This window comes from Homalodisca vitripennis, chromosome 8 (assembly GCF_021130785.1).
Source record: "Homalodisca vitripennis isolate AUS2020 chromosome 8, UT_GWSS_2.1, whole genome shotgun sequence".
In the NCBI taxonomy this organism is placed as follows: Eukaryota; Metazoa; Arthropoda; class Insecta; order Hemiptera; family Cicadellidae; genus Homalodisca; species Homalodisca vitripennis.
In genome coordinates this window covers 40258338-40285993 of record NC_060214.1, presented here as the reverse complement: position 1 = coordinate 40285993, position 27656 = coordinate 40258338, and the positions used below count along the sequence as shown (strand labels likewise).

At 34.3% G+C, this 27656-nt stretch overlaps 1 protein-coding gene across 2 annotated transcripts; it reads right to left on the bottom strand.

The window, feature by feature from the left end:
- Positions 1-52: 52 nt before the first annotated feature.
- LOC124367595 (putative gustatory receptor 28a) lies at positions 53-26043 on the bottom strand. 2 transcript variants are annotated; one of them, XM_046824554.1, is made up of 5 exons: positions 25336-26043; positions 17136-17413; positions 15200-15268; positions 11501-11590; positions 53-237 (listed from the first exon to the last, which is right to left on the bottom strand). In XM_046824554.1, exons 1-5 carry the CDS (start codon positions 26018-26020, stop codon positions 103-105), a joined length of 1257 nt encoding a protein of 418 aa, XP_046680510.1. In that variant the 5' UTR covers positions 26021-26043; the 3' UTR covers positions 53-102. The 2 variants fall into 2 exon arrangements, with proteins under 2 accessions (XP_046680510.1, XP_046680511.1); XM_046824555.1 differs by lacking the exons at positions 53-237; positions 11501-11590 and adding an exon at positions 13885-13924.
- Positions 26044-27656: the final 1613 nt, after the last annotated feature.

Below are 27656 nucleotides of genomic sequence, written 5' to 3'. Positions count from 1 at the left end.
GATATTATGTGGAAGAGGTAAATTCGTTTTAATGATTCATTGAATGTCCATGAGCAATTCAATAACAAAATAATTATTAAGGTACACAAAAATGTTGAACATTTAAGATCGATTGACAAATGAAGAAATATTTGACATATTGTTGAATTTAAGATCTGACGCCGAGGATTCATCTGGATTTTGTGTCGTCTGGAATTGTATTAGGATGACAAGGTAAGTAGTAACCGATGCTGCAATCTGTAACAGGGAAGATACAATGAAAATGTTGCGCTATCCTTAAGGCATTCAATAACGAAATAGGTTTCCTAAAGATTTGATTTAACGTCTATAAGTCCTCTTACTTGTATTCTTCTAATATTGAGAACTTAATACATTCAATCATGTTTGTATGTACTGTATGTTAACGCATTGCAAGTCAGCACGTTGAGCATGCGTGATAGTTAATTTATTTTGAAGAATTCTGAAGTGGCAGTTAACTGCGTTTCTACTAAATTATATCCGTGGGTCAATTTTGCTCAGCATTAACACTTTTTGTTTAACTGTACGATCATAGTTTTCGGCTTTTGGACCACCGTTCTTTCTTACTCATATCTGTTTCTTCCAGTTCAGGATTTTTAGATCTAATCTTTGAGTTCTATTGGGTATTGCCATCTCAGAGTAAGTCACGCTAAATCCCTACATGATTCAATTCAATATTTTTATTGCATAAGGTACACAGAAGTACATCGAAATCGTCAATACAGAATAAATCTAAACTTAAGTATAAAAGTGCTATCAACAAAATAAAATTGAATAGTAGTCAAAAGATAGAAATAAGCACACAAAAACAATTATTTAAATTAAAATTTAAAAGCCACTGTCAGAGAGGAATTCATTTACACTATAAAATTCCTTTACTATTAAGTATCTCCTCAGGTTCCTTTTAAAAATTGTCAGCTCACAAACCTCCTTCAAATTTTGAGAGAGAGAGCATTATAAAAAATTACACCCGCGTGCACCGCTCTAGTCTCGTGCAGGGACAATCGATGATTCAAGCTAAGTAACGGCCGAATCGATGTTCCAAGCCACATGGGAAGCTAGAAGTCGATTTCTGGACCTCCCCTGGATTGCATTCCCAGGACACATGTATATGCTTAGCAGGTTTTAGAATTGAAGCTTATTTAATGTCTCTTAAAAAATGATCATAGAAATCTATTCTATTATTTAACATTAGTATTGGTTCAGTACAGTTCTGTGTGGTTTGGTGTTTGTTGGGTCATGGCACCTTTAGCTAAGCTTTATGCTGTTACTTTGAGTTAAGATCAAGGCAGTCTAAAGGTCTTGTGGCATCATCTCTTTTGAGTGACTTGAATTCATTGAGATTAAATAAGAACACTTTATTGTTGTAAGTGTTCTAGGAGTTCAAATTGTAGTGTTGAAAAGACTTTAGCCCGCAGGGGAAAAGTGGTATTTAATCTGACTAGAAAACGTAGTGACCATTCTGTAAATTCTGCTGCTAACGCTAAAAGATTTCTGCAGATGTTAGTATCAGAAATTGTAGTATCAGAAAGGATTAGAAAGGACAAGATTATTGAGTCCTTCCTTAGAGAATTTATGACAATGAGATCCAATAAAGCAAACTTACTAAAGAAACCACAAGCGTCAAAACTGATGTGATTAATTGGCTGAATCAATTTGTTTTACTTCCCCCAGAAGTTATTTTTTGTGCTCGAAGTCCTAAAAATCACTCAAATCTCTAACGGAAAGACACAGTAGTATTATCAAAGGATTCGACAAAACGTTTCACTTGTCAGTAGTTACATGTAATGCCATAAAGTCAATACTCATAATCCAATGATTTAGCAGGGAAGTTCTTAGGTCTCTCTTTAGGGGTATACTCCATAACGACTAATATGGATCTTTTTAACTATCGGAGAAGGCTATGAATGAGCATATATATTGTTTTTCCGAGGTATATTGACAAAATCAAAGATATTTTCATCTTTGATAGCAAGAATGTGGTGAGGATATTTTTTTTGTTCCTTAAACAGTTTTTGACCCGTTTGTATATACAGAACTATCTTTCAGCAGTACATGTCAATAATACTCAATTATTTAAATAATAATAATTGTTTACTAAAAAAGCAATTGAAAACATTGAACATTTGAGGGGCCGGACTTCTTGAACCCCCTCGCTGGCTACGTCCTTGTTTGACTGGGACGAGTTATGCCTATTGATTATTCGAATATAGCTATAACCTGACCACCTATCTGATTCCTGAATATCAGAAAATGTTATTGTTTAAAGAGCTGTTAGGTAACACGCACTTTGGTAACTTTAATTGCTGGTATTTTTCAGGAGATTGATCTAAAAGTTTTCCCCGAATGGGTTGAGTTTCGCTCACTTGAAGCCAATTACGTTTTTCTTGCAATAATTTCTTCTCATTTTATGCATATTTCCTTGACACTGATCTTTAAACAAACACTTTAAGAGAAAATACAATTAGGGAAATATAACTTCTTAATGGTGGATGAGTTTAATAGTGCGGACTATGGCTGGGATGAATGTTCTTTTACTTCTGGTCGTAGTGTTTATTTAACTCCATTTATGAAGTGTTTAAATTTGTCGCTACCCTATCGAACCAGAATGTGCTAGGCCTTATCCTTACTAAATATTGTAAAAACTACTTCAACCCAGGCAGAATTAGACTATTCGAAAACATGGATGATCCTTCTCTTAAAATTTGTATCCAAGATATCAGTTGGTTGAAGAATTCTCTTGATTTTGAAATATTAAAACGTTTTATACTCATAACTAGCTAAAATACCTTCGTTTTACACATTCGATAATGCAGCTGAAGCTTTTAACTGAGCACAAGAACGTAACCAGAAAAGAATTTGGGAGGGGGTTCAGACTACTGATATTTTCCCGTAGTGGACAGAGAGTAAGGCCTATTTTCTTTTAATCAAAGTTCTTGATTGCCGCACTTTTTTAAAAACTCCAAAAGAGCTTTTTCAGCCTTGCGGATGCGCTCTTCAACGAGGCGTTTCATGGCTTTCGCCAGGTTTACCCCAGCACTAAGACCTAACTCTTTCACCATTTTTACTTTGGAGAAGTAACCATCATTATAAGAGAGGACAGCTTCATAAACCCCGAATTGCAATGTATCAACAGCTACAAATGTTCTCTTTGGTAGACGGGCCCATATGACGTTGTTTAGCGACTCGTTGGGGTTTTGGGACTTCCCCTTCAAGCACTTTTTTAGCAGCTCAGGATCTGACAGGGCTTGGAAAATAGGTTTTCTAGCATAATGGCTTCTGGAAGATGAAAGTGCTGTGAGTGGTCATAAGTTTCATTACTAAGTACACATTTGTTGTACTTACACCAAGTATCTTCGGTTTTAGGGCACAACTGGTGAGTAGGTTTTTCATTCGAGGACTGAATGTGGAAGTATGAAGCCCACACTGCTTGCTTCATACCATCCAGATTGTGAGGATTTCTCCTGATAGCCAATCCGTAAAAAATTTGTATTTTTTGAATTGCTGCTGCTGTTAGCCTATTTTTACCAGACAAAAATTTGCCATCCGCTAATTTGAATTTCTTTTTTTCCGCTATAAGTTTCCGCAGTCTCGTGCCCATTCTCTTTTGTACGTGGCCAACGCATTCTAGCTTGCTAATTGCCACATCTTGGCCATAAGGATGAGAGTCACATACAGATTTGTAGGCATGTGTATCACCGTCACCTAAATACTCAGTGTAGCGAACGTTGTACTAAGGAAGCGATCTTTCGAATAGCTTTATTGCCCCTTCTACCTCCATCCCACCACTTGTCCCTTGGTAGTTAGCCTTACATTCTACAGTGTGCTCATTCTCATGTCTATTAGGGCACTGGCAGTACTTGGACATGGAGTATATATCAACCACCTTGCCTGTATCAATCGTTGTCATTGAAACAATGCCATTCATCGACGTATGTCCTCTCTTTTGCCAAGAGCCATCTATAGCGACACACAGATCCCTAACGTTTTCATTTATTTCAACAGCCTCTTCAACTGCAGTTCTCATTGATGTCTTACATAGTTCTTCAGCTTTTTGTGATAGCAACTGCTCATGTTTCTTTTTTTTTGTTGGCGGAGAAGGTAAGTTCATAATACCGCAAAGCGACTGGGCCGCGGTATACCCTTTACCAATCACTCTGAGGCCATATACTAATCTCAAATTTAGGTCAAAGTAAGTTTGAGCTTTGCCATCATCACTAGTAGTAGTAATTTTGTCACAATTAGGAAAGGTCTTATTTACATCACATTGTTCACATGAAAAAACAAATTCAGAAGCTAGGCCTACCGCAGTCTTCTTACTAAAGCTAAGCGTTCCGTGACAAGATTTACAGACTGCAACCTCATCTAGAGCACTTTTTGGTTGAGCCAAGTCAACTATTTCATATTCTAGGCTATCATTTGTGCTGTATTTACCTAAGTTGGGCTGTAGCTTGGATTAGAGGTAGAAGACTTCGATTCTGTGGTGCCTGGATCAGTTACTTCAGTAGGCCTAGGCCTGGGCTTAGGATTACCAACATTCATCCTGACTTTGAAAGCCGAATAGCGGGAACCATTTTTATTTTGGTTACCCATAACTAATACAAAATAAAACAGTAATATTCACTAAACCAATTCACAAATAAACAATGTGCACTAACACAAAATGTAAAATAACTCAAACTAGTTAACTCAGATTACTGTATTATTCACTTTCAACACAACTGACCAAAAGCAGAAGCATAACCACAAAAGTAAACACAAGTTAGTAAACAGACAATGTTGCCAGCTGTATAAAGCATAAACATATTCTGCAGGGACTTTGTTATTATAAGAAGTTCCTGTGACAAAAAGTCGTAAGAGCTGGCAAAATTCACGCAGAGATATCGTGCAGTACTTGTTTTAAAATATTTTTAAGTTGGGTTATAAATTTATTAGTACCATGTGTTATACATCATTGGATTTAGAAACTTTCAAAGAATAATAATCAACAAAAAAACAAAAATCGAAAAAAATTAAATAAATTCGAGTTAGACTGCCCTTAAGCGGAAGCGCCTGCTCATGAAAGTTTAAAGTTTTCTAAGGTTGCAGATGAGTATTCGGGTCTAAGAAACATGTAGTCTAAGAGCTAGTGGTCGGCTACCTGTATGTATTTGATGAGACCTAGGTTTTTGTACATTGAGGGCCCCTATACCCACTGTACATGAGATGGGGAACCACTAAGCTCCAGGTGGCCGACTTGGCGGGCACTCAGGTAAGACAGGTATAAATTTTTGGCCAATTTCATAAGTATTTGATGACGTCTGCCGTTTTGTAATTTGAAAATATATTATTATTATTATCCGAAAAATAACAATGGCAGACCATTATCTCGCGGATTTCATTGCGGCAGACGATTTTGAAAGTTCTCAAAAAAATAAAATTTTTGAAAGTAATTTGATGAGATCTGCCATTGATATATTTTATTTATTAGGGTCTTAAAAACATATTGATCGTGGCAGACGTCTATATAGCGGACATACTTTAGTAGAAAAAGAAAATCTTAACTACTATCCGGTGAGATGTATGAATAGACCGCTTTAAGCTATCTTCCTTTTTTCCCCTATGGATTACTATTGTTTTCATTCTAGCCTATAATATTGTCTTGTATTGTTACTAGCATTCGAATAATTCAGGTTTTATACCTGAGAGGGCCAAATTGTATCCCCACCCTTATGTTTTCAGTATATTTCCGAAACCTTCATACAATTGGCTGCATGCTCGATTGTCGCAGTTGTATAAAAAAAAGAAAAAAAAGATACCTCGTTTTTCGTAATCTTTGCAATAGCTAAATCTTAAGTCACTTGCATGTACTCTTCATTTAGCTCTTGCAAGGCTGCCATGCATTGCTGCATAGTTGCCAAAAACTACTGCATTGCTTGTTGGTGAGTGATTAATCGGTGTTTAATATGTAATCATTTGTCGTGGATTATTATCACTCACTACGTTGCGGTTAAATCCAGTTCCACGTAGGGGTATTTAAACAATCCTAAAGCATGACTTAACATCCAAAATTCTGTCAATTCGATCGTAAAAACTCTTTATGCACGATTATATGAACCTCTTCTTCGCTTTCAGTTTGAATGTTACTCATTTTTTGAGTTTTTTAGCGCACTGTGGTAACTCGAAATCGATTGTCTCAAAAGATTGTCGTCTAGGCCTGTCACGTTTACATCCTTCATTATTTTCTTTTTCCTCTTCTTCTTCCTCTTCTACATTGTCGTCTTTCGGGTTAATATTTTGGTTACATTATTCCAACATTATCATGATGAGTGTCTTTCCCAGTCTTGGTATCAACAAATCGGTCATAATTGTCGACCTGCCGGTCATACCTGCCACAAGATTTTTTCTTCTTTATTAATTACCTCAGGACATATTTCGGTATGTGAAACTGATGAAAATGTTGCCTCTGTTTCTAACTCCTCGACAGCGGTGTAACTTATACAATGACCGTAACGATTTATTATATCGATAATCTTACGGACTGCTTGTAAGACTTTTTAACGCCATGCCTAAGCAAATGTGTTTAGAGTTCTTCATGTTACCATTGTGGGTCATATATATATATAACGTCCTGTGACAGGGACTGTATGTGACGTTGAAAAACTGTCGCAATTCCGCCGTTTTACGTCTTGATCATCCAAGAATTTATGAAGAAAATTCGGAAATCATAGGTGGTGTTAAACACTCACCTTTTATTAAGCGTTTCACTGGTTAAATTATTGGGTAATTTTTTTATGCCCATAGTTTTCCTCTCGTAAAATGGCAGCAGCTTCTCGTAAAATATCTTGGTCTTTCAAGTGCGCAAATAATGAATCATCAATTATTGTTGAAATACCCATTGGAAATATCCAACAAACTTTTTTTTGTTGGATATCAAAATTTGAATGTTATCGACAAATTTCTTGCGAAGTTTTTCTTCCGAATAAGATGCGTTAAATATTGATGCACTTTGATCTGAAACTTTCACTTAATTCTTTAAATATTTCATGATACTCTTTCAGGATAACTCAGAAAATAACAACGTCCTCGATTTATCACATTTTTTCAACTAAATGACATATTTCTTTATAAACAATTTCATGAACTTCTCGGGAGATGTGCCATGCAGTACGGACAGGACTTTTCACGAGTGATCTTTTTTGATTCCTAAAACTATGCAAAATAAATTTCATGGTAATATACTTCAGATGAGAGACAATTTTCTATTTTTTTAAGTTTCTTGGTAAATTGTAGTATCTGGCTTAAAGTTTAATAGGATACTCTTTTTTAAATTGATCCTTCTCTGAAGACTGTAATGGGCCAATTTTATATCGAAATGATTTCTTTTTTGTTACAAAAAAACACAAATTTGAGTTTGCATAAGCTAAAGTATCGGAAGTTCAGTATCGGAAGCTACAGCATTAGAAAATTGAAACCAATCGATGATTTTGCTGAATCTGAAGATGACCCCTCCTCCAACGAAGTTCAGCTTCAGCGTCGATTTCTTTTTCTGTTTCTTTTGTCTCAAGAATGTTTGCATTGTTTTCAAGGGAATCATGTACACTTATATCCTCAATTATTGAACTACCAGCTGATGTAAATGGCTGTTCAATTGCAGACAAAAACTTTTTGTACTTTCAACTCAAGAACCTTTTTTCAACATCTGTCGTCAAATACTGCCTTTTTAATGCTGTAAATGTCTTATAACAAACTACTATGGTATGCTGAATCATAAATTTCGTCCGGGAAAATAATGTCTTCATATTTTTAGTTTGTGGAATTTTCTGAACCTCAAAATCCTTTTACATTTTTGATATAGTATCATCTGAAAACAGCAATAATTTGTCAATTTTTACTGAGTCACAAAAAACACACTTCTATTCTGGTTTTTCACTCGACATTCTCACAGATATATTAAATAAATAATAAAGAAATTAACAAAAAAAGAAATCAACACTACGTATTGTTTTGTTTTCATTATATTTAAGAAAAACGAGGTAACCTTTTTTTAATACAACTGCGACAATCGAGCATGCTTGCCAACTGTATGAAGGTTCGGAAATATACTGAAAACATAAGGGTGGGGATACAATTTGGCCCTCTCGGGTATAAAAACCTGAATTAATTCGAATGCTGAGTAACAATACAAGACAATATTATAGGCTAGAATGAGTACAATAGTAATCCATAGGGGAAAAATGGAAGATAGCTTTAAGCGGTCTATGCATATATCTGACCGGATAGTAGCTAAGATTTTCTTTTCCTACTAAAGTATGTCCGCTATATAGACGTCTGCCACGATCAATATAAGTTTTTACGACCCTAATAAATAAAAATCAATGGCAAATCTCATCATTTACTTTAAAAATTTTATTTTTTTGAGAACTTTCAAAATCGTCTGCCGCAATGAAATCAGCGAGATAATGGTCTGCTATTGTTATTTTCCGATAATAATAATAATATATTTTCAAATTACAAAAACGGCAGACGTCATCAAATACTTATGAAATTGGCCAAAAAATTGATACCTGTCTTACCTGAGCGCCCGCCAAGTCGGCCACCTGGAGCTTAGTGGCTCCCCATCTCATGTACAGTGGGTATAGGGGCCTCACTGTACAAAAAACCCAGGTCTCATAAAATACATACAGGTAGCCGACCACTAGCTCTTAGACTAATGGTAAATCTAGAACTGGATAAAACAAAGGCAGCATACTAGAATTTTTAAAGCGCTCTTCAAATATAAACTGGCCAACTTCTGAAAATATATGTTAGTCTATTTTGGGAAGATTTTCCCTCTGTTCTAGTTATCAATTTATCAACCCAACCGGCTATCGGAAGAAAGTGTTATGTAACAAATTAAAAGTTACAAATCGAAGAAATTATTCGGCTGTATACAATATTCAAGATGTTATATTGCTTTCAAATGTCTTTGAAGATTTTAGATCAATTTGGTTAAATTGTTACAGATTAGATCTAGCTCATTATCTAATTAAGACTTCATAGGCAGAACCAACCAATGATGACGTGTGAGCTTCACTCCGTTATGTCAATGTTTTAATGGATGTGACAATGAGAGATGAACTCATTTCAATAAAGCGTTGGCGTTCCTTCAATATTACTTGATGCTGGGTAGGCTGTCACTAAAAGTTTAAAATTTTGCATGTGGGTTGGCAGCATTCCTAGTTTATTAAAAATATATCAGATGTCGTAACTTCTATGCTTCATATCTCAAAGTTCGAATAGCATTTATTTATAGGGCAGTTTATTTCCATTTTCTCTCCATTTCCATTCTGGAAACCATAGAAGTCACGCTTATTACAAAAGACTCCAAAAATCTCTCTAAATTTAAACATATGTAATGTAGTAAATCTTGTCATTCTGGTAATAACTGGTTATGTGTTTGCGTTACAATATCAGAATGAGACTATCAATAATGACTTCTAAAAGACGTTTGGCAAGCTCCCACATCATATTTTTTTAGAAAGCTCTTGTATTTTGGGATTTCTATTAATCTCAGGATCAATTCCTAACTTTTAGAAAGGACATATAGAGTAGATTTTTAAGTGTGGACAGATAGTCTCTTTGCCAAGTCAATGATATCTTAGGGCTTCAATTCGTCTATCGCGACCAATTTATATCCTGAACTGGTAAGACCAGAGTTGTGATGATACTAAATCTCCCCATCTCTTTTAAGAGACAGACCATTTAGTTCTATAATCTTCCATAATTCCGTGTTAGGGTAACATACCCTTGAATCTTCAAAAAATGATGGTGGGTTACTCGTAAAATGAATCCTAATTGTTTCTTTCTATAGGATTGAGGATTGAAGTAACGCATATCATACAGGATCTTGCTGTCCTCATTGATTCAAAACGGATATCCTCTCAACATAATATAGCAGTGCTATTTTAAAAGTTAGGAGGAAAAATAGCTGTCTCCGACATGTACTGCCCAATTCATTTTAACAACGTAATAAAATTTATATTATCTGATGATTCATAGATTTTTGAAGCTATTTTGATTAAACTACTATGTTGTCTCGAACAAGGCCCAATATTTCGTAAAAGTAGAAATTATGACTCTGAATATGACTTTTATTTCATGTATAAGTTTACTGACCTGGTATATGTATATACCAATTCAATTCCCAGCTCATCGTATTGATAGATTTGTATCTATTGTCACGACCTACTGGGGGGATATAACTTGTATATGAGAGATCTGTTTGTTATTTTATATTTTTTGATATGTGATTCGATTAGATGAACTGCTGGGTTCTAAACTTAGACGACGCAGCATTAAATTTATGCGCATATTTAGGTGGTTTGCTCAAAAAATCTTGAACGTACTGTAAGTACACACTCTCGCATCTCGTGAAAAGGCCTGTCTCTGGTTCTTTTTAGCGCACAGTTATTTTTTATAAAGTTAAGCCAAACAAACCAACATCTTTAGTTTTTAATATAAGTGAACTAATCTTTCGTAGTTGACAAGTTCTAAATACGGGGTGGGCCATAAGTCAGTTGTCACTAGCAATCCTTAGACTTTGCTTTTCCTAGCGTAGTAGTTGTAGTTGACTAAGTCAAACACTAGCAGTTTGAGGTTATGTTTGTTTATTGTCGATATCTGAGAAAGTATGAATAGGACATTAACAACAGAACAGCGTGTGTTTGTTTTGCAAACATGGTGGAAACATGATCATAATTATAGTGATGTTTGTGATTTGTTTGTGGAACGTTTTCCAAATATCCAGCCTCCATCTCGACAAGGTATTCGCAAATTAAATTTAATGTTGAGCATTTGAAGGAACGAATCCAATCAGAATTTGAAAACTTACAGTCCAGGAACATTTGCGACAAAATTTGTAAATCTGTGTTAAAAAGATGCAATCTTTGCTTAGAACAGCATGGAGACCACTTTGAGCATCTTTTGTAGGTTCATTGAATACTACATGTTTTCCTGTATTAATAAATTGTATTTGTACTACATAGTAAAATAAATGTATTTGTATTTTCGCTTGTTTGGTATATTATTGCACCAAATGCATTTTTGACAACTGACTTATGGCCCACCCTGTATATCTGTCCACTGTGAGTAGCCTACTTTAATGAACCTATTTTTAGGTAATTTCACTTAAACCACGGGAACTTTAGGGAGTTACCCCGAGTATCAGTAGCCGTGTTCGATAAAATTATTTCGTTGTCTAATATTATTTTTTGTATTGTATAGATATTTAATATAAAAAAACCTATATGTCAAATGAGGTGGTGGTCGACCTCCAGAGATGTTGGTGGTCCCTGAAATTGTTTATATACAGATCCGTACCAAGGAACTTATTCTAGGAAGGATAGTTATTATGATTAAAAAGATGTTTATACTATTAGAAAAAAGAACAAAATGAATGAAAATATATTAGTAAAGTAAAAAGAAAATTAATAAAGGTTAAGTTCAAGAAAGCAATATTTACCGAAGTCAAAATGCTGTTGTCTACTTGGAAAAATCCATTCGCCGAGAAAATTGCGTTGCGGTGTGTTAGTTGAAGCAAAAATGTTTTGAGCTGAAACATAGCAACTGTTATAAATTATAATTACAAATGGATCAATAAAGCATTATACTAGGCATCATATCAAACATTATAATATGAAAAACGAATCAGTATATGAGGAACAGTATATCATTAGAAAGAACAACATAACTGTTAGAGAATCTAATCACCATTGTGTCTAGTGTCTTTTACGAGCAGAAGTTTTAACTCGTATAGTGCCTTATCCAACAATTACAAAATGTAAATTCTGCCAGCTCCTTCATTAAGTTTCCTATTGTTTCATTATTGGAGAAATGAATACATACTAAGTTGAGACAAAGGCAAACCGTGCATAAATGTGGATGCTGTTGGTTAATCGGTTTTAGTTTGCTATAAAACCTAGAGAGTGTGTGCAGCTCTCGGATCAAAAAGTTTAAATATCTCAGTTTGAAAGTTAACCATAAACACTAACCACTTGAGTTACAGTAGGGAGGACGTTACAAACGAAAATGGTAACGGGTTTTGGAACTTTGTAACCAAATTGCAACTTTTCAAAATAGGAAACTTGTGGCCCGATTAAGGCTAAATTTTTATGAGTGATAGTTAGGCTACTATTTCTTAGTATATTTTTAAATTTTATAATTTTGTGAAAAAAGGTATTAAATATCTTGTATCTTTTATTCTTGACCGGATGGTAAAAAATCGTTATTGGCCTCGTTATGGATTATTATTATCTTAGGCGAGTAAATTTGTAAACCAATATTTAACATTTTTAATTTTTTATATTGATTTAATTTAAGTATTTATTATTTACCGCGGTCGGTGCCTTGTCTTCTGAACGCGTAAACCGCCAAACAACCACGTACAAAGGCAAAACCGTCTTGGTATTTAATAAGGCTTGTTTAACAGGTACGTTTTGTAATATGTACTCTTGACAAACTGTATACTCAAATGTTTACTTTTCATAACTATCACTGGTTGTGTTTGTCGTTATAAATTATTACTCTGAAATATTCTGGTTGCCCTGAATTGATTTGAAAAACGCAACCAAATAAATTTGTGTTTAGGCCGGTTTAAATCAAATAACTTTGTCATGTATTACATTAACTATGGTGTTTTACTTTTATATTTTTGTTCTCTTAGTTACGATGGTCAATCGGAGATAAATGTGACTTAGTTTTTATTGTATTAGATGCAATGGAGTTAAATCATTCATACGGACGAAGTATGCTGAGGTTTTTTTTCAGTTAGTTCTAACGTCCACCGCTAGGGCTGGGCCATGTAACTTAGATTGTTACCGTTCAAATACTTACTACCTGAGTCTCTCAATCCACAGATGGCAGTCCAAGCGCCTTTAATTTCCTTTTCCATGCCTTAGTTTATAGCATTGAATGAGTTATCTCTTACAATCAAAAGTGTTATTCACTTTCACATTGTAGACTGACAGAGTATATTAGTGCGTACTTAATTATACATAAATTAATAAGGTTGCATTATTTTTAGTGTCATTTTTGTAGTAAATGGATGTATGTTATATTAATATTTTGTGTAGTAACAGTATTTCTATTGAACTTTAAGTTAAAAATAAGTATTTAAATTTTTTTCTCTGGATAGCCTACTATTACTAATATCCAAGGTGCTAAATACATTAGTACTGTTTGTTACATAACAATGGTGCTAAGTTTAATAAACATAACATTATGTCAATGCATCTAGGATATTACATCCAACAAGAGGAAAATTATGATAAGGCACAAGAACCAGATGTGTATAATTTTAAAGGTTTGAAAATGTAATATGAAATGATAAAAGATTTTATGAGATGATAATAATAGATTTAAACTTACTTTATCACGCATAATGGAAAAACTAGGTATCCTCAGAGGGTTCACTTCTGGCTGGTTTATACCTTCCAGATGAGCCCACACTGGTTACAGCAAAAACCGATGTGTCACTTTAATCGGAACAACCTTATGGGTGTCCAAGAACGGCACATCATTAACCGCAAATGTCCAGATCCTGATGCGCAAGGATAATTTGATAGGTCTAGTCTACTGCAGGAGATGGTTATTGGAATTGGTAGGGTCCGTTCCATAAGAGTTAAAGGTTCTTGCTAGCCTAGACATAAGAGTGTGCCACCCCTGACTGTTTTGACTGGAGAGACTGGTTCAAAGCTGGCTTCTCCTTCTTCCTAGGGGACATTACTTGAGATTAGTGGCTAAACTTTTCCTCATGGATCTCAACAGGAGGCGACCCCTATCCCTGACCTTACCCATCCAGAATATCCTGTCACTCCGGAAGCAGCGCAAATGTCCTTATAGGACTAGGTGCAATTTTCTAAGCTTCTTGTTCTCTGTGTAGCTGCTACTGAAAAAGGTAATTCTAAGCAATATATGGGTCAACCTCGATTTTTCTCATATTACAATATAATGTTCCAATAGTCAATTAGAAAAGGAAATGACTAGAATTTCTTGCCGGAAAGCAGTTATAGGGAGCAGGCAACTCATATTACAATATAATGTTCCAATAGTCAATTAGAAAAGGAAATGACTAGAATTTCTTGCTGGAAAGCAGTTATAGGGAGCAGGCAACCGCGAGAATTACCTATTAGTGATCAGGGGCACTGACGTGATCTGGGCTTCAAATTTGGAACTACTCGAGTTAATTTTTTTTCTAAAAGAGCAAGCAGCGCGAAGCGCTGCGCAGCGGGCAAGCATCGTGCGTGATCTTCGTCTATACTGAATTGATTCAGGCCAAAGGAATGACACAGATTCCTTTACCAGATTTTTACGGAGATTTTGTATTGGGCGGATTATATTGGTTTACTTTGCTTTCCAGCATGTAATTATGTGTTTAAAATTGTTTTACATACATTACCTACATTATATTGTAATATGTAATAACAATTTATCAGAAATTTTTAATAAAAAAAAGGATCACGCACGATGCCTGCCCGCTGCGCAGCGCTTCGCGCTGCTTGCTCTTTTAGAAAAAAATTAACTCGAGTAGTTCTAAATTTGAAGCCCAGATCACGTCAGTGCCCCTGATCACTAATAGGTAACTCTAAGCAATATATGACCGTCTGGCGGTTGCCTGCTTCCTATAACTGCTTTTCGGCAAGAAATTCTAGTCATTTCCTTTTCTAATTGACTATTGGAACATTATATTGTAATATGAGAAAAATCGAGGTTGACCCATATATTGCTTAGAATTACCCTGAAAAATATAAAATTGGAGACGCAATAATACTTCTGAGGGCAAATTAGTAAATCTTTGCTATGGATTACTAACTAGAATTTTATGTAATTTTTAATTTAAGCCCCGCCATCTTAGAATCATACAAGATATCAAAGTACAAGCACTTTTAAAATACCATATTTTGTTGCACTCATAACCTATATTAAAATACTATATGAATTTAAAAGTATATAATTTTAAATAATTAATGTTAATAGTCTATACATTTTGAAATAGCCAAAAATGATAAAGACATTTATGAGTCACGAAACCAAAACTATACTGAGCTTACAAATTTATTATTAGGTGACTAGTTTAGTTATATTTCAACTACTTTAATCTACTCATCATATACAAAATGAATTGGAGACAGAAGTATTATGTAGGTACAGACTAATTCTTTACTTGTTTTCTGATTTCTGGATCCAAGTCCTTGTTGACCAGTCGGCATATGGTTGGACCGGTCCTGTCTGCCTGTAAATGTTGTATGATTTAAAACATTGAGTGCAACAGAACACTGTAACAAATTCACCTTGAAGAGTTTTGTTATTTTAAAATTAATAATCTGTGGATCCAAATTTAATAGTGTATGTTAAAATAGAAAAAAAACATTTATTACAAACTAGTATAATTTACATTCATTAAATTTGTATAAACGGCAACAACCTAATTTAATTTCAATAAATATTGAATCACTTACTACAAACTCGACCCGAGTCTCTCACTTGCTGGGTGAGTGCGCTACCACTACACCACAGAGCACTTCACGGAATTCGAGTACAGGTGGTGCAAGTTCACATACCTTTCAAAATAAGCCCAAATTTACTTTATTGTGACATTTTTTAGATCAGGAGAAAAATGTTATTTAGTTTAAAGCTAATATTAAGATGGGATATGTTTAAATGCAAGCAAAATCTAATATTTTAATGCACATCCAATTTGATTGGATATACAAGAGATTTTACTACTCGAAGTATATATTATCAAATTCAAAATGTATAACATCTAAATTATTATTAATTTTGTTATTAACTCCCCCTTCCACCGTCATATTTCAAAAAAGAATGTATATGTTAATTTATATGTAAAATCATGAAGTTGATGAATGCTTGAGGACTGAGAAAGTTTTAATTCAACTGACATTTATACGTATGCGTTAAATTAAAATTTATTATTCTCTGTTGAAATTGAATTCAAAAAGGTCCAAAAATATTTGATTGAATATTAGAGAAACTCAACTTTTTCCAAATTGTGGAAAATCAACTCCACAAATACTTGCCGCATCACGAAACTAATATTCTAAAGAAAACATCGAAAGATAATAAATAGACTTTTGGGTTTTTATATAAACGAAAGACGGTTAATATGAATTTTGGCTTAATTTAATTATGAATAGAAAAACCGAAGAACACTTCCTTGTGATCAACAATGCCACTAAATTTAAAAATCAGAATTAATATTTTTTTAGTCACTGCTTAATTACGATCAAAATACGATTTTCAATGTAAGGTTACATGTTAAACCCCAAACTGAGATTGAGTTATCTTTTAAACTTCAGGGCTAGACCGAGAGGCACACGTAAACAAGATTCAGTGAATTTAAAAATTGTATAAAAAATACACCTTAACATTCTTTAAAACCAGAGTTTGAAAGTTTTATTTCATTTGAGTTATTGATAATATTTGACAAGTGATATGGGAAGGGGTGATGTAGCCTTTAAATAAAACCTTAAGAAGAAAGAATTTGTCATGATATAGACAACAGAGATTATAAATATTAATATTTGTAAACACAGTTGAAAAATCAAAGTAATAAAGAAAACAAATAAGAGGAGTATAATGTATATGTATAGTAAATTTTGTCCAAAAGTAACACATTCAAAATGTAATAAAGTAGTGTTGTTACAGATGAGTCATTGATGTATTATCAGCTAGTTTAGAATATATTTCTGCGCAAAACAGAACACGCACAAACTGAACTGCACTGAAGCAATTTGAACAGTAAATAGAATTTTTATTATATTAGTTGCATATGCCATGAATCATTCATTCTCTCTCTCTCTCTCTCTCTCTCTCTCTCTCTCTCTCTCTCTCTCTCTCTCTCTCTCTCTCTCTCTCTCTCTCTCTCTCTCTCTCTCTCCTCCCTCTCTCTCTCTCCCTCTTTCTCTCTCTCTCTCTCTCTCTCTCTCCCCCCCTCTCTCTCTCTCTCTAATATTTTAACAAAAAATAACCTAATTCTTAGTTAAGAGATAATTTTTATTTTTAGACTAATACATGATTAGTGGACATTTTAATGTTAACCAACGAGCAATACTTATGTTTTATGTGAAACAGATACTTACAGCGTTTGTAACATCCGAGGCAGAATTAACGAGGAGGACTAAGTGAGTAATATGAGTGCTTATCCAGGTCGCCAACAAAGCTAGGGAGGACAGCGTTGGCGAAATAACTATTATAACAACGAAGAAATAGTACAAAGTGATAATAACGTGTACAAACGCTGAAAAGACCGCGAAGAAGAGTTGGTTGTTGTAGAACATGTTGGCTTTCTTTACGGCATCGCATAGCAACCAATAGCACTCTGACATGCTCTTTATGGAAGCAACAGTCGAAGCAGCATCTGAAAGAGTGAAAAGGATATCTGTATGTTAGCAAAAATGAGTTAAATATTGATAGATATTTTCTCTTTCCTTAAGGTACAAATAATTCGAATGATCTAAAGAGGTGTTTCACCTTAGGATACAACAACCTTAGCACGAAGCAACGATTAGAAACATTCTATGAGATTAGGCATCAACTAATGTTAGCATTACTCTTGAGTCTGTAAAGCTTAAATAGTTTTTCCAACATGTTTAGCCTCCTTTTAGACTATAACGTTGGTAACATCTCTTCTTACATATTCTTTCCAATTGTCTGCTATAATTTGTGCTCATAGCTGTAATAGACACATTAGTCACATTGGAAGTATCTCGTTCATTGGTAGGAAGGTTCACTTCTGGATGGTTTATACCTTCCAACTGAACCTACACTGGGTACACCTAAAAGCGATGTGCCATTTGTACCTTGGCAACACTAACTGCTAACGTCAAGATATTGGTGTGGAAGGGTGGATCGATAGGGCTGGTCAGCCGTGAAGGATGACTGTTGGGGTGGGTGGAACTTCCTTGATGTGTGGAATGGGTTGTTCTCTATCCGTTTTGAATGGAGATGCTGAAACAGAGCTGACCTTCTCTTCTTACAAGGTGACTAGACATGACTTAACGCAGAGTCCGCTATGCCTCCTCATGGGATATCGACAGAAGATGGCTCCTACCCCCACCAGCCTTGCCCATCTATCTGGGTACACATTTGTCAAATTACGAGTAGTACCAAATTTCAAAACTCGACTTTAATAATTCTTACAATAGTTCTGTTCGATGAAGTTTTAATAGCGCTCTTTTGTTTAGAGTAGCGATCCGTTTTAATGGCTGAGCTTCAGCAAAGCCTATCACTCGTGGGCTCGAAACAGGCCATTTCCATCTGTCTGTCTGTCCGGGCGATATCTCGAAAACATGAGACCAATGTACTTGAAATTTTACATGCCGTTTTATTTATATATTAGCAACACTGAGTTTGATAATGGAACATGTCACTTAAAAGGATTTGGCTGTGCGTTATTGAATATGTTTACATTGGTCTTATAGGTAAACAAGCAGAGTACAATAGCGTGAGATTTTAACATATGCCATATTTACACATGTAGATTATTCGTACAGTAAAGAGAAAAAAAATAGAATGAAAAGTTAAAAGTTGGTGGCTATGTCTGATTTCAGCGCACTCTTGCTTTGTAGTACCCTCTCTACCTCACTGGAACTAGTACTTGTAAACACTGCTATGGAACCTAATTTTTTAAACCTAAATTTTCATGTATCACTTGGCAAAATATGTCTATAAATTCATCTGCAGTCTTTACATTTTGCATGAAACTTTATTTATATATTCACAAGAATGATTTCTATGATGGTGTACTGGTGTCCAACCGTGGAATTGGCTGAGTGTCATTAAAGACTATCACTCAGTAGGCTGACAAAATGTCTTTTTTTCTGCCGGGATGTGTAACAATTTATTTTCTGTATGATGTCTTTACGTCTATCTGACTACAGGACACCTCGAGCATGAAATGAGCTAAAGGTTTGAAGTTCTGCATGCGGCATTAACGAACCCTGATATGTTCATTTTACTGTACACTGGCAGGCATCATCGGGTTTGATAAAGATGCATGTCCCCAATAAGAATTTCCTGAGCTTAACCATGTTTAAGTGTAGGGAGGATATTTCGAGAACAAATTTAGTTATAAATTTCAATTGTTATGGATCTTTATTTCATCATAGACAAAATGTAGCTTGATTGTTGATAATATATTCTCATGCGATTTGGCTCGGCATAACCATGATAGCAACAAGAATATCAGAATATATACATTTTAAAACAAACTGAATCCAATCGTTTAAGATTTTAACTGCTGATTTTTATTCATAGAGTACACGAAAAATAGTGGAAATTCATATTGAAACTTGATGGCAATATTTGATTTAAGCACTACAGTACCCTCCTTAGTTCACCGGAACTTTTATCATTTGAATACTGCTGTGAAACCTTACCTAATCTTGGGATGCATTTGGTGTCAACCTATCTTGAAATAGATTTCATCTTTTGACTTCAAAATTTGCGTTTAACTTCATTCCTACATACACAAGAGTGTGCTCTATGATGGTGCGTTTCCAAATATGAAATTTAGCTGAGCGTCATTGAAGACTATGACTGAATAGGCTGACACTTTGTCTTTTGCCTGCCGGAGAGGGTGTAAATATTTTTTTATGATTCACTGTACTTCTACCTATCTGTAGGCCATCTCGAGAATAAGCTACCGATTTTAAAGCTTGAATGTAATCTCAGCGAAGTCCTATACACGACACATGGTGTGGCGTAGCCTACTCCTACCTTGTCTTCTACTAATGACCTCATTTGTATGAATCGAATTAGCTGTTTCCCGCGGTTTAGCACGCTTTTCGTAAGCCTTGCCAGTGTATGAGCACATTTGGTTCAAGTGAATTGTATTTCCAACGCCGATGTAGAGTTTGCCTTATTGCCACGATCAAGAAAATCTGTAAAATGTCTGTATTTATAGCCATTATACTTGTAGCCTACATGTACTTTATTATAAAATGGTCTAACACTCAAGCTTTAAGGTCAATCAGAAATGTATGTTAAAGACAAATGTATGTTAAACTCAGCGCCTTCAACTAGTGATGGCAATTGAATATACGTAACTGTCTCGTAATTGCAGTTTATAATTTGCAGGCGCTTTAAAACTTTTTTATTTTTTGCAGCGCCGCCTGGTGGCGAGTTACATCAATGGACATATCACATAAACCATTTTCACTTCTACAATTGATATTTCTATCGCCAGCAACTTCTTCCCCATCAAAATATTTTCTTCTATATTATACATTCCGATGGATAACAGATACTTACACTACACAAAACTACTACTATGGATAATAAAAGTGGTCAGAGAGGAGCTAAACATTACTTGCCTTACATAAAAAAGAAAGTAGCAGTAATTTCAACATCAATATGTATACATTTACAAAATAATTAAATTTATTTTAGTTTTTAACGAAATAAATGTAGTGCTTATAGTTATTTTATTAATGTAAAGAAACCACAACTAAAAAAAAATATGGTTGCCTGTAAAGTCGGTTTTACGGGCGAAGATTTTACGTGACAACGTCTTTTTCTCGGTAGAATATTTATTGATATGAATATTATTAAATTGCACAATAGGAACAAGAAATTGAATGAAAATAAGAATTGCACAAATTTTAACTATAGAAATATATTTTGTTTACTAAAACATTGTACATAATTTGAAATTAATTAAAATTTGTTATTGTAAATGGTAAAGTTGAATAAAACATTTACTAAAATTGGAATTTGAAATTCTTGCTAAACACAGTTAAATTCTAACTCCGCGCGTGGTGATTGGTCGGTTTAGTTCGTTTGTTTGGTCGCACTGTTATGACAGGTTAGAGGTTATAATTTGTTATTTTAAATGTTTGACTAGCAATACGCGCTGTTTCTTCTCAATCGACTGAATTACGATTGATTGCAGAGAGATTTAAACTAATAATTTACTTAACACTATCAACATTTGTCAATAGTATGACATAACCTATAAACTCAGTTTCTCAACTTTTGTGTCAATCTAACAATTAATCAATCAATCATAGTTTACGATAATGAAATATCAGAGTACAATTATTTACCTTTATTGTTGTAGTTGTTGTAAATGACGAATCTAAGCACTCCACATTTTCACGAATAAACATAGTTATCTGCTTTATCCCGTGCGGCGGTCCCACAGTTATCTGCTTTATCCCGTGCGGATCCCGTGCGGCGGACCCACTGGACGGGCATCGTAACGTTACCGGGCGTTACACTTTTTCATGAGTGACTCCGAGCCGCAACCTAATTTAAGACGTTGTCACGTCAAAACATACATTTTGTGAAAACGTCACACTAAATGTATTTAGTTTCTAACCAAATAACGTTAATTAGTAAGATAAGTTATCAAGCAGTAATGTCAGTAATTATAAGGTTATAAATATTTCATACCTGTAGTATAAAGAGTATCATATGTATATACTTGATTTCTACGTAATGCTCTAAACATGTGTCTGTTTATTTCTTGTTTGATATTCATGTTGACAATTTGAAACCTTTCAGTAATGCCTTCTGTGACGAAAGTGAACTGAACAAACAATAAGGCTGGAGCGAAGTATAGGGCTAAAATTGGGACATACATCACATACTGGACTGCTTGATTTTTCTCCAAAAAATTTAAAAAATCGTACAACACGTTCCAAAACAAGAGAGCTATTACGTAAGAAATCACGAGGTAGACTCTTATTTTGATCTTGGACTTGTCATAGTTGTAGCAAAGCTTTTTGTCTGTTCTGTCCAAAATGGAGCACATTTCTATAAATATCTGGTGTTTTGTCAAGGAACTGAAAAACACACTTAGAGCCAAGAGGTGTAGGGAGACACTGTCCAGGATGACAGCCAAGGCTCCGGTTTTATTGACCATGCGTAATGGACGGCCTTTCAGCATCAACCGGAAGTCAACAGCCAGCGATAAGTAGGTGGAAAGTGTAAGAAACAAGTTGAACAACACGCCAAACAAAAACTTTTTCGAAGAAAATACGAGTCTGGAAGGTCCTCTTGGACCATTTTTCATCTCTAACGGGCAAGAACCAATTATTTGACCAAAATAAAGAACTTCTTTAGGTATAACGTACATCTTATTACACAACTTTGTACGTAAGCCTTTTTAACAAAAATTTTCAACACGAACTAGTAACAAAAGATAATTGGAAGCGTATTTTATTAGTGTTTGTTCTGTCTGTCGCGTGTGCTTGTTTATCTTTAATGTTGACGTGACTGATTGCTGTAAACAAGTAAGCTATATATTCTGACTTGCAGCATTTATTCAGGATTACAAAAAATTACTATTGTCAAACTACACATATTAAAAATGTCTCATTTCATTTTCATCACACAAGAAAACAAAATACAAACGAAATAATTGTTTAGTTAGTATCTGAGGATGAATCAAAACCTGAAAATTTAATTTGATTACTTGTAAAGTATTTTAAATATTTTCCCCCAGACCATGATAAATGTAGCTATACATACATTCCAGTTTTCATTTACAGTTTTAAAATGTACACTTTATTAGTCTTGTGGTAGCCTACTGATGCCGATTTTCCCGTAGTTAAATTCATTTTTAGATTGGTATAAACAACAATGGAATTATTTCATTTCATTCTTTAAATATTTTATTTTATTTCAGTAAAGATTCATTTGTTAAGAGTGTTTCTGGGTTACACTGTTTATCAGAACTCATGTTGCATTTAATAATTTACAGATCCACTATAAAACTTCAGTAAATAAGTTAAATTAACAAATAAAACTGTAGTTTTAATGACCTTAAACCTACATTAGATCCTACACAAAGTTCCAACGTTAGTTTGAGAGCTTGACACTCAGAGAAATATTTACACAATCTTTCATTTCAATTTTCCGTGTCAACCTAGGAAAGTTTAACTCCCATACATGGCAGGTACTCCGTAAAGTAAGTCTCTCACTCAAATACTGAAGTTCCTTAATGATATAACTTTGTGAGTCATGCAGTATGCAAGCATCCTGAATATGGTTTCCATCGGCAGTATATTGATAACATCCTAATAGATATACACATCATCAAAAAGACTGCGATTCAAAATGAACGGTATGGTAGAATTCTGTAGTTTTTGTAATCGATCAATGCACCTCCCTGAGGTATTAATGACATATGCAGGAACAATAATAACACACTGACAAAACTAGGGCTGTATGAGTTGCTCCTTTGAGATCCCTGACAGGATATTCTGCAAACTGCACTACAGCGTTTATCCCTCCCAAAGCTCACTGCATAGCTAAAATGGCATGGCCAGTGAAAGTGAGGTTTTAATAAAGGTTTTGTGCGATAGCTAATTGTCAAACATTGAACAGATTCTTTAATTTTTGAAGATTCAGTTCATTTTTATTTTGTTTGTATCTGTATAAATTCTATTAAGAGTTTCTTTAATTTTATTTTACTTAAGTCTTACACAATATATTTGGTTTTGATCTCAAAACGTAACCGTTACATTTCTCTGCCCCGTCACGTCAAATGGCTGATTCTTTTGATGTTTTCATACATTTATAATTATAAGAGTTTAGAATTTAGTTTATATTCCAAATTATACCTAACCAAACGTATTTTATATAAATTAAAATGCACTTGCTTGATAAATTTAGGAATATAGAAAAACTGTATCCATCTGAGTAACATAAGTGGTATTTGGAATATGCCCTGCCCATTTTAATACAATTCTGAACAAAGGTTGAATGTATATGTTAAAACTATATTCCAAACTCAAAATCAAATCAAAACTTCTAAAAACATTCACTATATAATAGCCTACATGGAAATGTTAATAATACATACCATAATATTATTTATAATTAGTATAATGGCTGGAATAAACAAAGAACCAACAAATCATTTATTCCAACAGCACAGGTTAATGTTAATACAAGGTTATATAAACACCAGCTTCACATTCCCTCAATAGCGGACCTGATAATGTCCTGATGGACGATGTTAAATATTTTCAATTTTGATAAAGAGGTAGTAAGGTGGAGTTTCACACCACATTACAACCCTCTTAAGTTAACTAATGCGAACGTTATCATGTACACAAACGAACACATACATACAAATTTGCTTCAGACATTAAGTGATGGGAAAGATTCCACTAAACTCTCAGTCAAATTACTTATTTATTGAATAATTAACCAGATTCGTACGCCTAACTACAAATATATACGTTTAAAGGGAAAAACATTGATTTTACAATTTAAAACAATGTTTTGCAACATTTCCTTGTACATCTTCTGTACACAAGTAGACATAAACCAGATTTACTTGCGGCTGCAAAATCATGCAAAAGAACAAAAAATTCAATTATCCTGTGACAAACGGATATTGATTTTCTGCAGACCGAACATATTCTCTCTGTATTAAGGACACTACTCTATGCATACGCAAACACTCGTATGAATATTAATGCGTTCACTATGCAAAGTAGTAAATTGCATTCTGTAGCTCTATTATCTGTGTTCTTATAGCACTGTGTTCTGACCTAAATTCCAAATTTCAAGACTCTGCGCCTTTGCAAAGTTAGTTTAAATCGATAAAATACTTATACTTAACAAACAGGCAGGAAAGTGAGTAATACGAGAACTACCATTAAAAATCCATGCTCCACCCATCCCATATCCATTAGTAATCCCAGTAAAAATAACACAATAAAAAAGCACTTTACCGTTTACCTCACTATAGAAATGACATTGCAGGTTCTTAGCTAAAATGTCCAAGCTTTGTACGATACCAACAAAACAAACATATTATGCTTTCTCGTTGCCAACATGGTTACACACAAGACATGTAACCAAAGTAACTTTTAGATGCAGAAATCAAGATTTCTAAGTGTCTATGTGTACCGTTTTGTATTCCGATGTATAAGTAGTAAAGGTAGAGTTTCATACCAAATTAAAACCCTCTATGCAACATCCTTCGACAGTTTCATGTCCGCAGACAGGCACAAATCGCAATTCGTCATCAACAACTAGTTGATAGACCGCTAAACGCTCAGCTAATAAAAATTAATACATACATTCTTTCAGTATTTCCAGTATTGATTAGTAGGTCACACTTTTGTGACTTGGAGATATAAAGTGGTGTGAGAGCAAGATAACTTTTAAAAGTCTTTAAAAATGACTAAGTTGTATCCCTTTAATTATGATTTCATAACAAAAAAAACTTTAAATGAACCAGTGGAATTACTTCAGGAAATTATACTGACAAGAGTAGTTTTATATAGGCTATATACTTTATAATAAGACACTCAATACCTGTAGAGTAAACATCTTTAGAGTATCCCTGTCTTCTTCTAAATGCTCCAAAAATGTGTTTATTTATTTCCAGTTTAATTTTTATGTTCACAATTCGAAACCTTTCAGTAAGGCCTTCTGCAACAAAAGTGAACTGAATCAACAGCAAGGCTGGAGCTAAGTGCAGAATGTAGCGTGGGATGTAAATCATGTATGGAATGTTGTCTTGGTTTTTCTTCTGAAACGATAGAAAATCATGACACAGATTGTAGGACAAGAACGCTATCAGAAAGGAGAACACTAGGATAACTTTCATTTTGATCTTGGATTTGTCACACCTATACGGAATCATTTTGTCTGTTCTGTCCAATATGCAGCACATATCGATAAATATTTGGTGTTTCGATGAGGAATTGAAAAACACACTAACAGCCAGCAAGTGTAAAGTGACAAAATCTAGAGTTATAGCAAGGGCACCAGTTTTACTACTTATGTGCGCTGGTCGGCCTCTCATCATTGACCAGAAGTCAACTGCCAGTGATAAGTAAGTAAAAATAGTCAACAGCAAGTTGAGTACGACGCCACATACAAATATTTTTGAAGAAAACACGAGTCTGGTGGGTCCTCTGAAACCGTCCTTCACCTTCAGTGGGAAATAACCGAATATTTGACCGATGAAAAGAACTTCTTTTGGTATTACATACATTTTACTTTGCTACACTCTGCACAACTTCGGCTGTGAATGTGAATGTCTTGTCAACAGAACAAAATTGCAGGCAGACGTTTATTAGCGTTTGTTCTGTCAACATTATTAGTCTCGTCTCCAGTTTAGAGTTTCTGGTATAAATGAACTCGCCCTATTTCTGACATAATAGGGTGTTCAGAGATGAAAAACTGTATCAAAACTTAAAGATGTATGTATGAAACAGCTAAAATGTATGTAACGTATGAAATGTTAAGTAATAAGAAAATTATTACTTAACATTTTTTATGTTGCTCTAAGTCACATCTGGGTCCGTGTTGATGTCTTCTAACTGTAGAATGGTAGTAAATCTGCTCAAAAAACATCTCTCGAGTTAGTAAATATTAACTAACGGAATATAATATTACTGAATAGTCAACTGAATACAAATTCTTGAGAAAGCTATCAAATATTATGAACCTATTTGCATTGATATATTCTATTGAAAAGCCCACCTAAATAATTGCAAGTAGTTAATTTTACAACGTTAAGACGTTTCGTCGTTTTAGTAATTTACATTAACATTGTAAATTACATTATATATCGTAAGGTTTTTTAATCATTAAACTTAAATAAAATCATTAATAGAAAAGCTACAGCTCAGCTAGCTTCCAAATTTAAAAAGAAACATACTAAAATGACTATGTGTTACCTAATAGTTAAAGACCCAAATCAAAAGCTCTAAGCCAACAAAGACCGTCGCAATGTGGGACTCCTCCGTCTCTCTCAAAAACGACTGACTATGGGTAGAGTACGATAGGCGGACCCAGTTTTTTATATCGATATTGACAAACGATATTACTTAATTATAACTTTAGATATAGCCAACCGATACTGACTTTTGAACAATAACTAACTTGTATAAACTATAAACACTTTTCATATAGTAAATGTGTTTTATTTAATAGTTATTTAATAACAGTCAGTCGAATGCTCGAGGAGGACCTTGCAACGAAGTTTAAAAAGTGGCATATCAGCCGACGTGCTTGCAGATCATCTCTGTGAGTACTGTACAGAGGAGTATTGATATCCGGTAGAAAACAGAAATAATTACGCGTATTTCGTATGTCATGTTATAAATGTTTGTTTTGTTGTTATCATTTCATCATTATTCATGAGTTTTTTTTGAAGTGAAAACTTCTTTAGGCGCGTTGAGCGTTTTGGTAGAGGGTAAAATCCTCGGTTCGCGTCACCGACATGCTAATGATACTAACCTGCATGAAAAAGTCAGTCTCGCTGTGTTTTTTAACCGTAGACTTGGCCGCGGACTACTAACCTGCATGAAAAAGTCAGTCTCGCTGTGTTAAAACTGTCCCGGCGGAGTATGAAAACAGACTGCGAAAATCAGTGACCTTTACGGCTTCCTCTCGCGATTTAAAAGTGAAGCCAATGTCGTACAATTCTGTAAGATGCGTCAAATTAAAGCTCTTAATATTGGCAATCTATTGGTTACATTTTTTAAATATTAAAAAAATTTCGAAATAATTTTGATTATTGTTTAAATTTTACATAGCGTTTACAATGACAAGAAAAAAGTAGTAAGCGAGGATTTTTTTTATTTTTTGGTCAGACAAAATTTGTCAGCGAGAAAGTTGTGTGA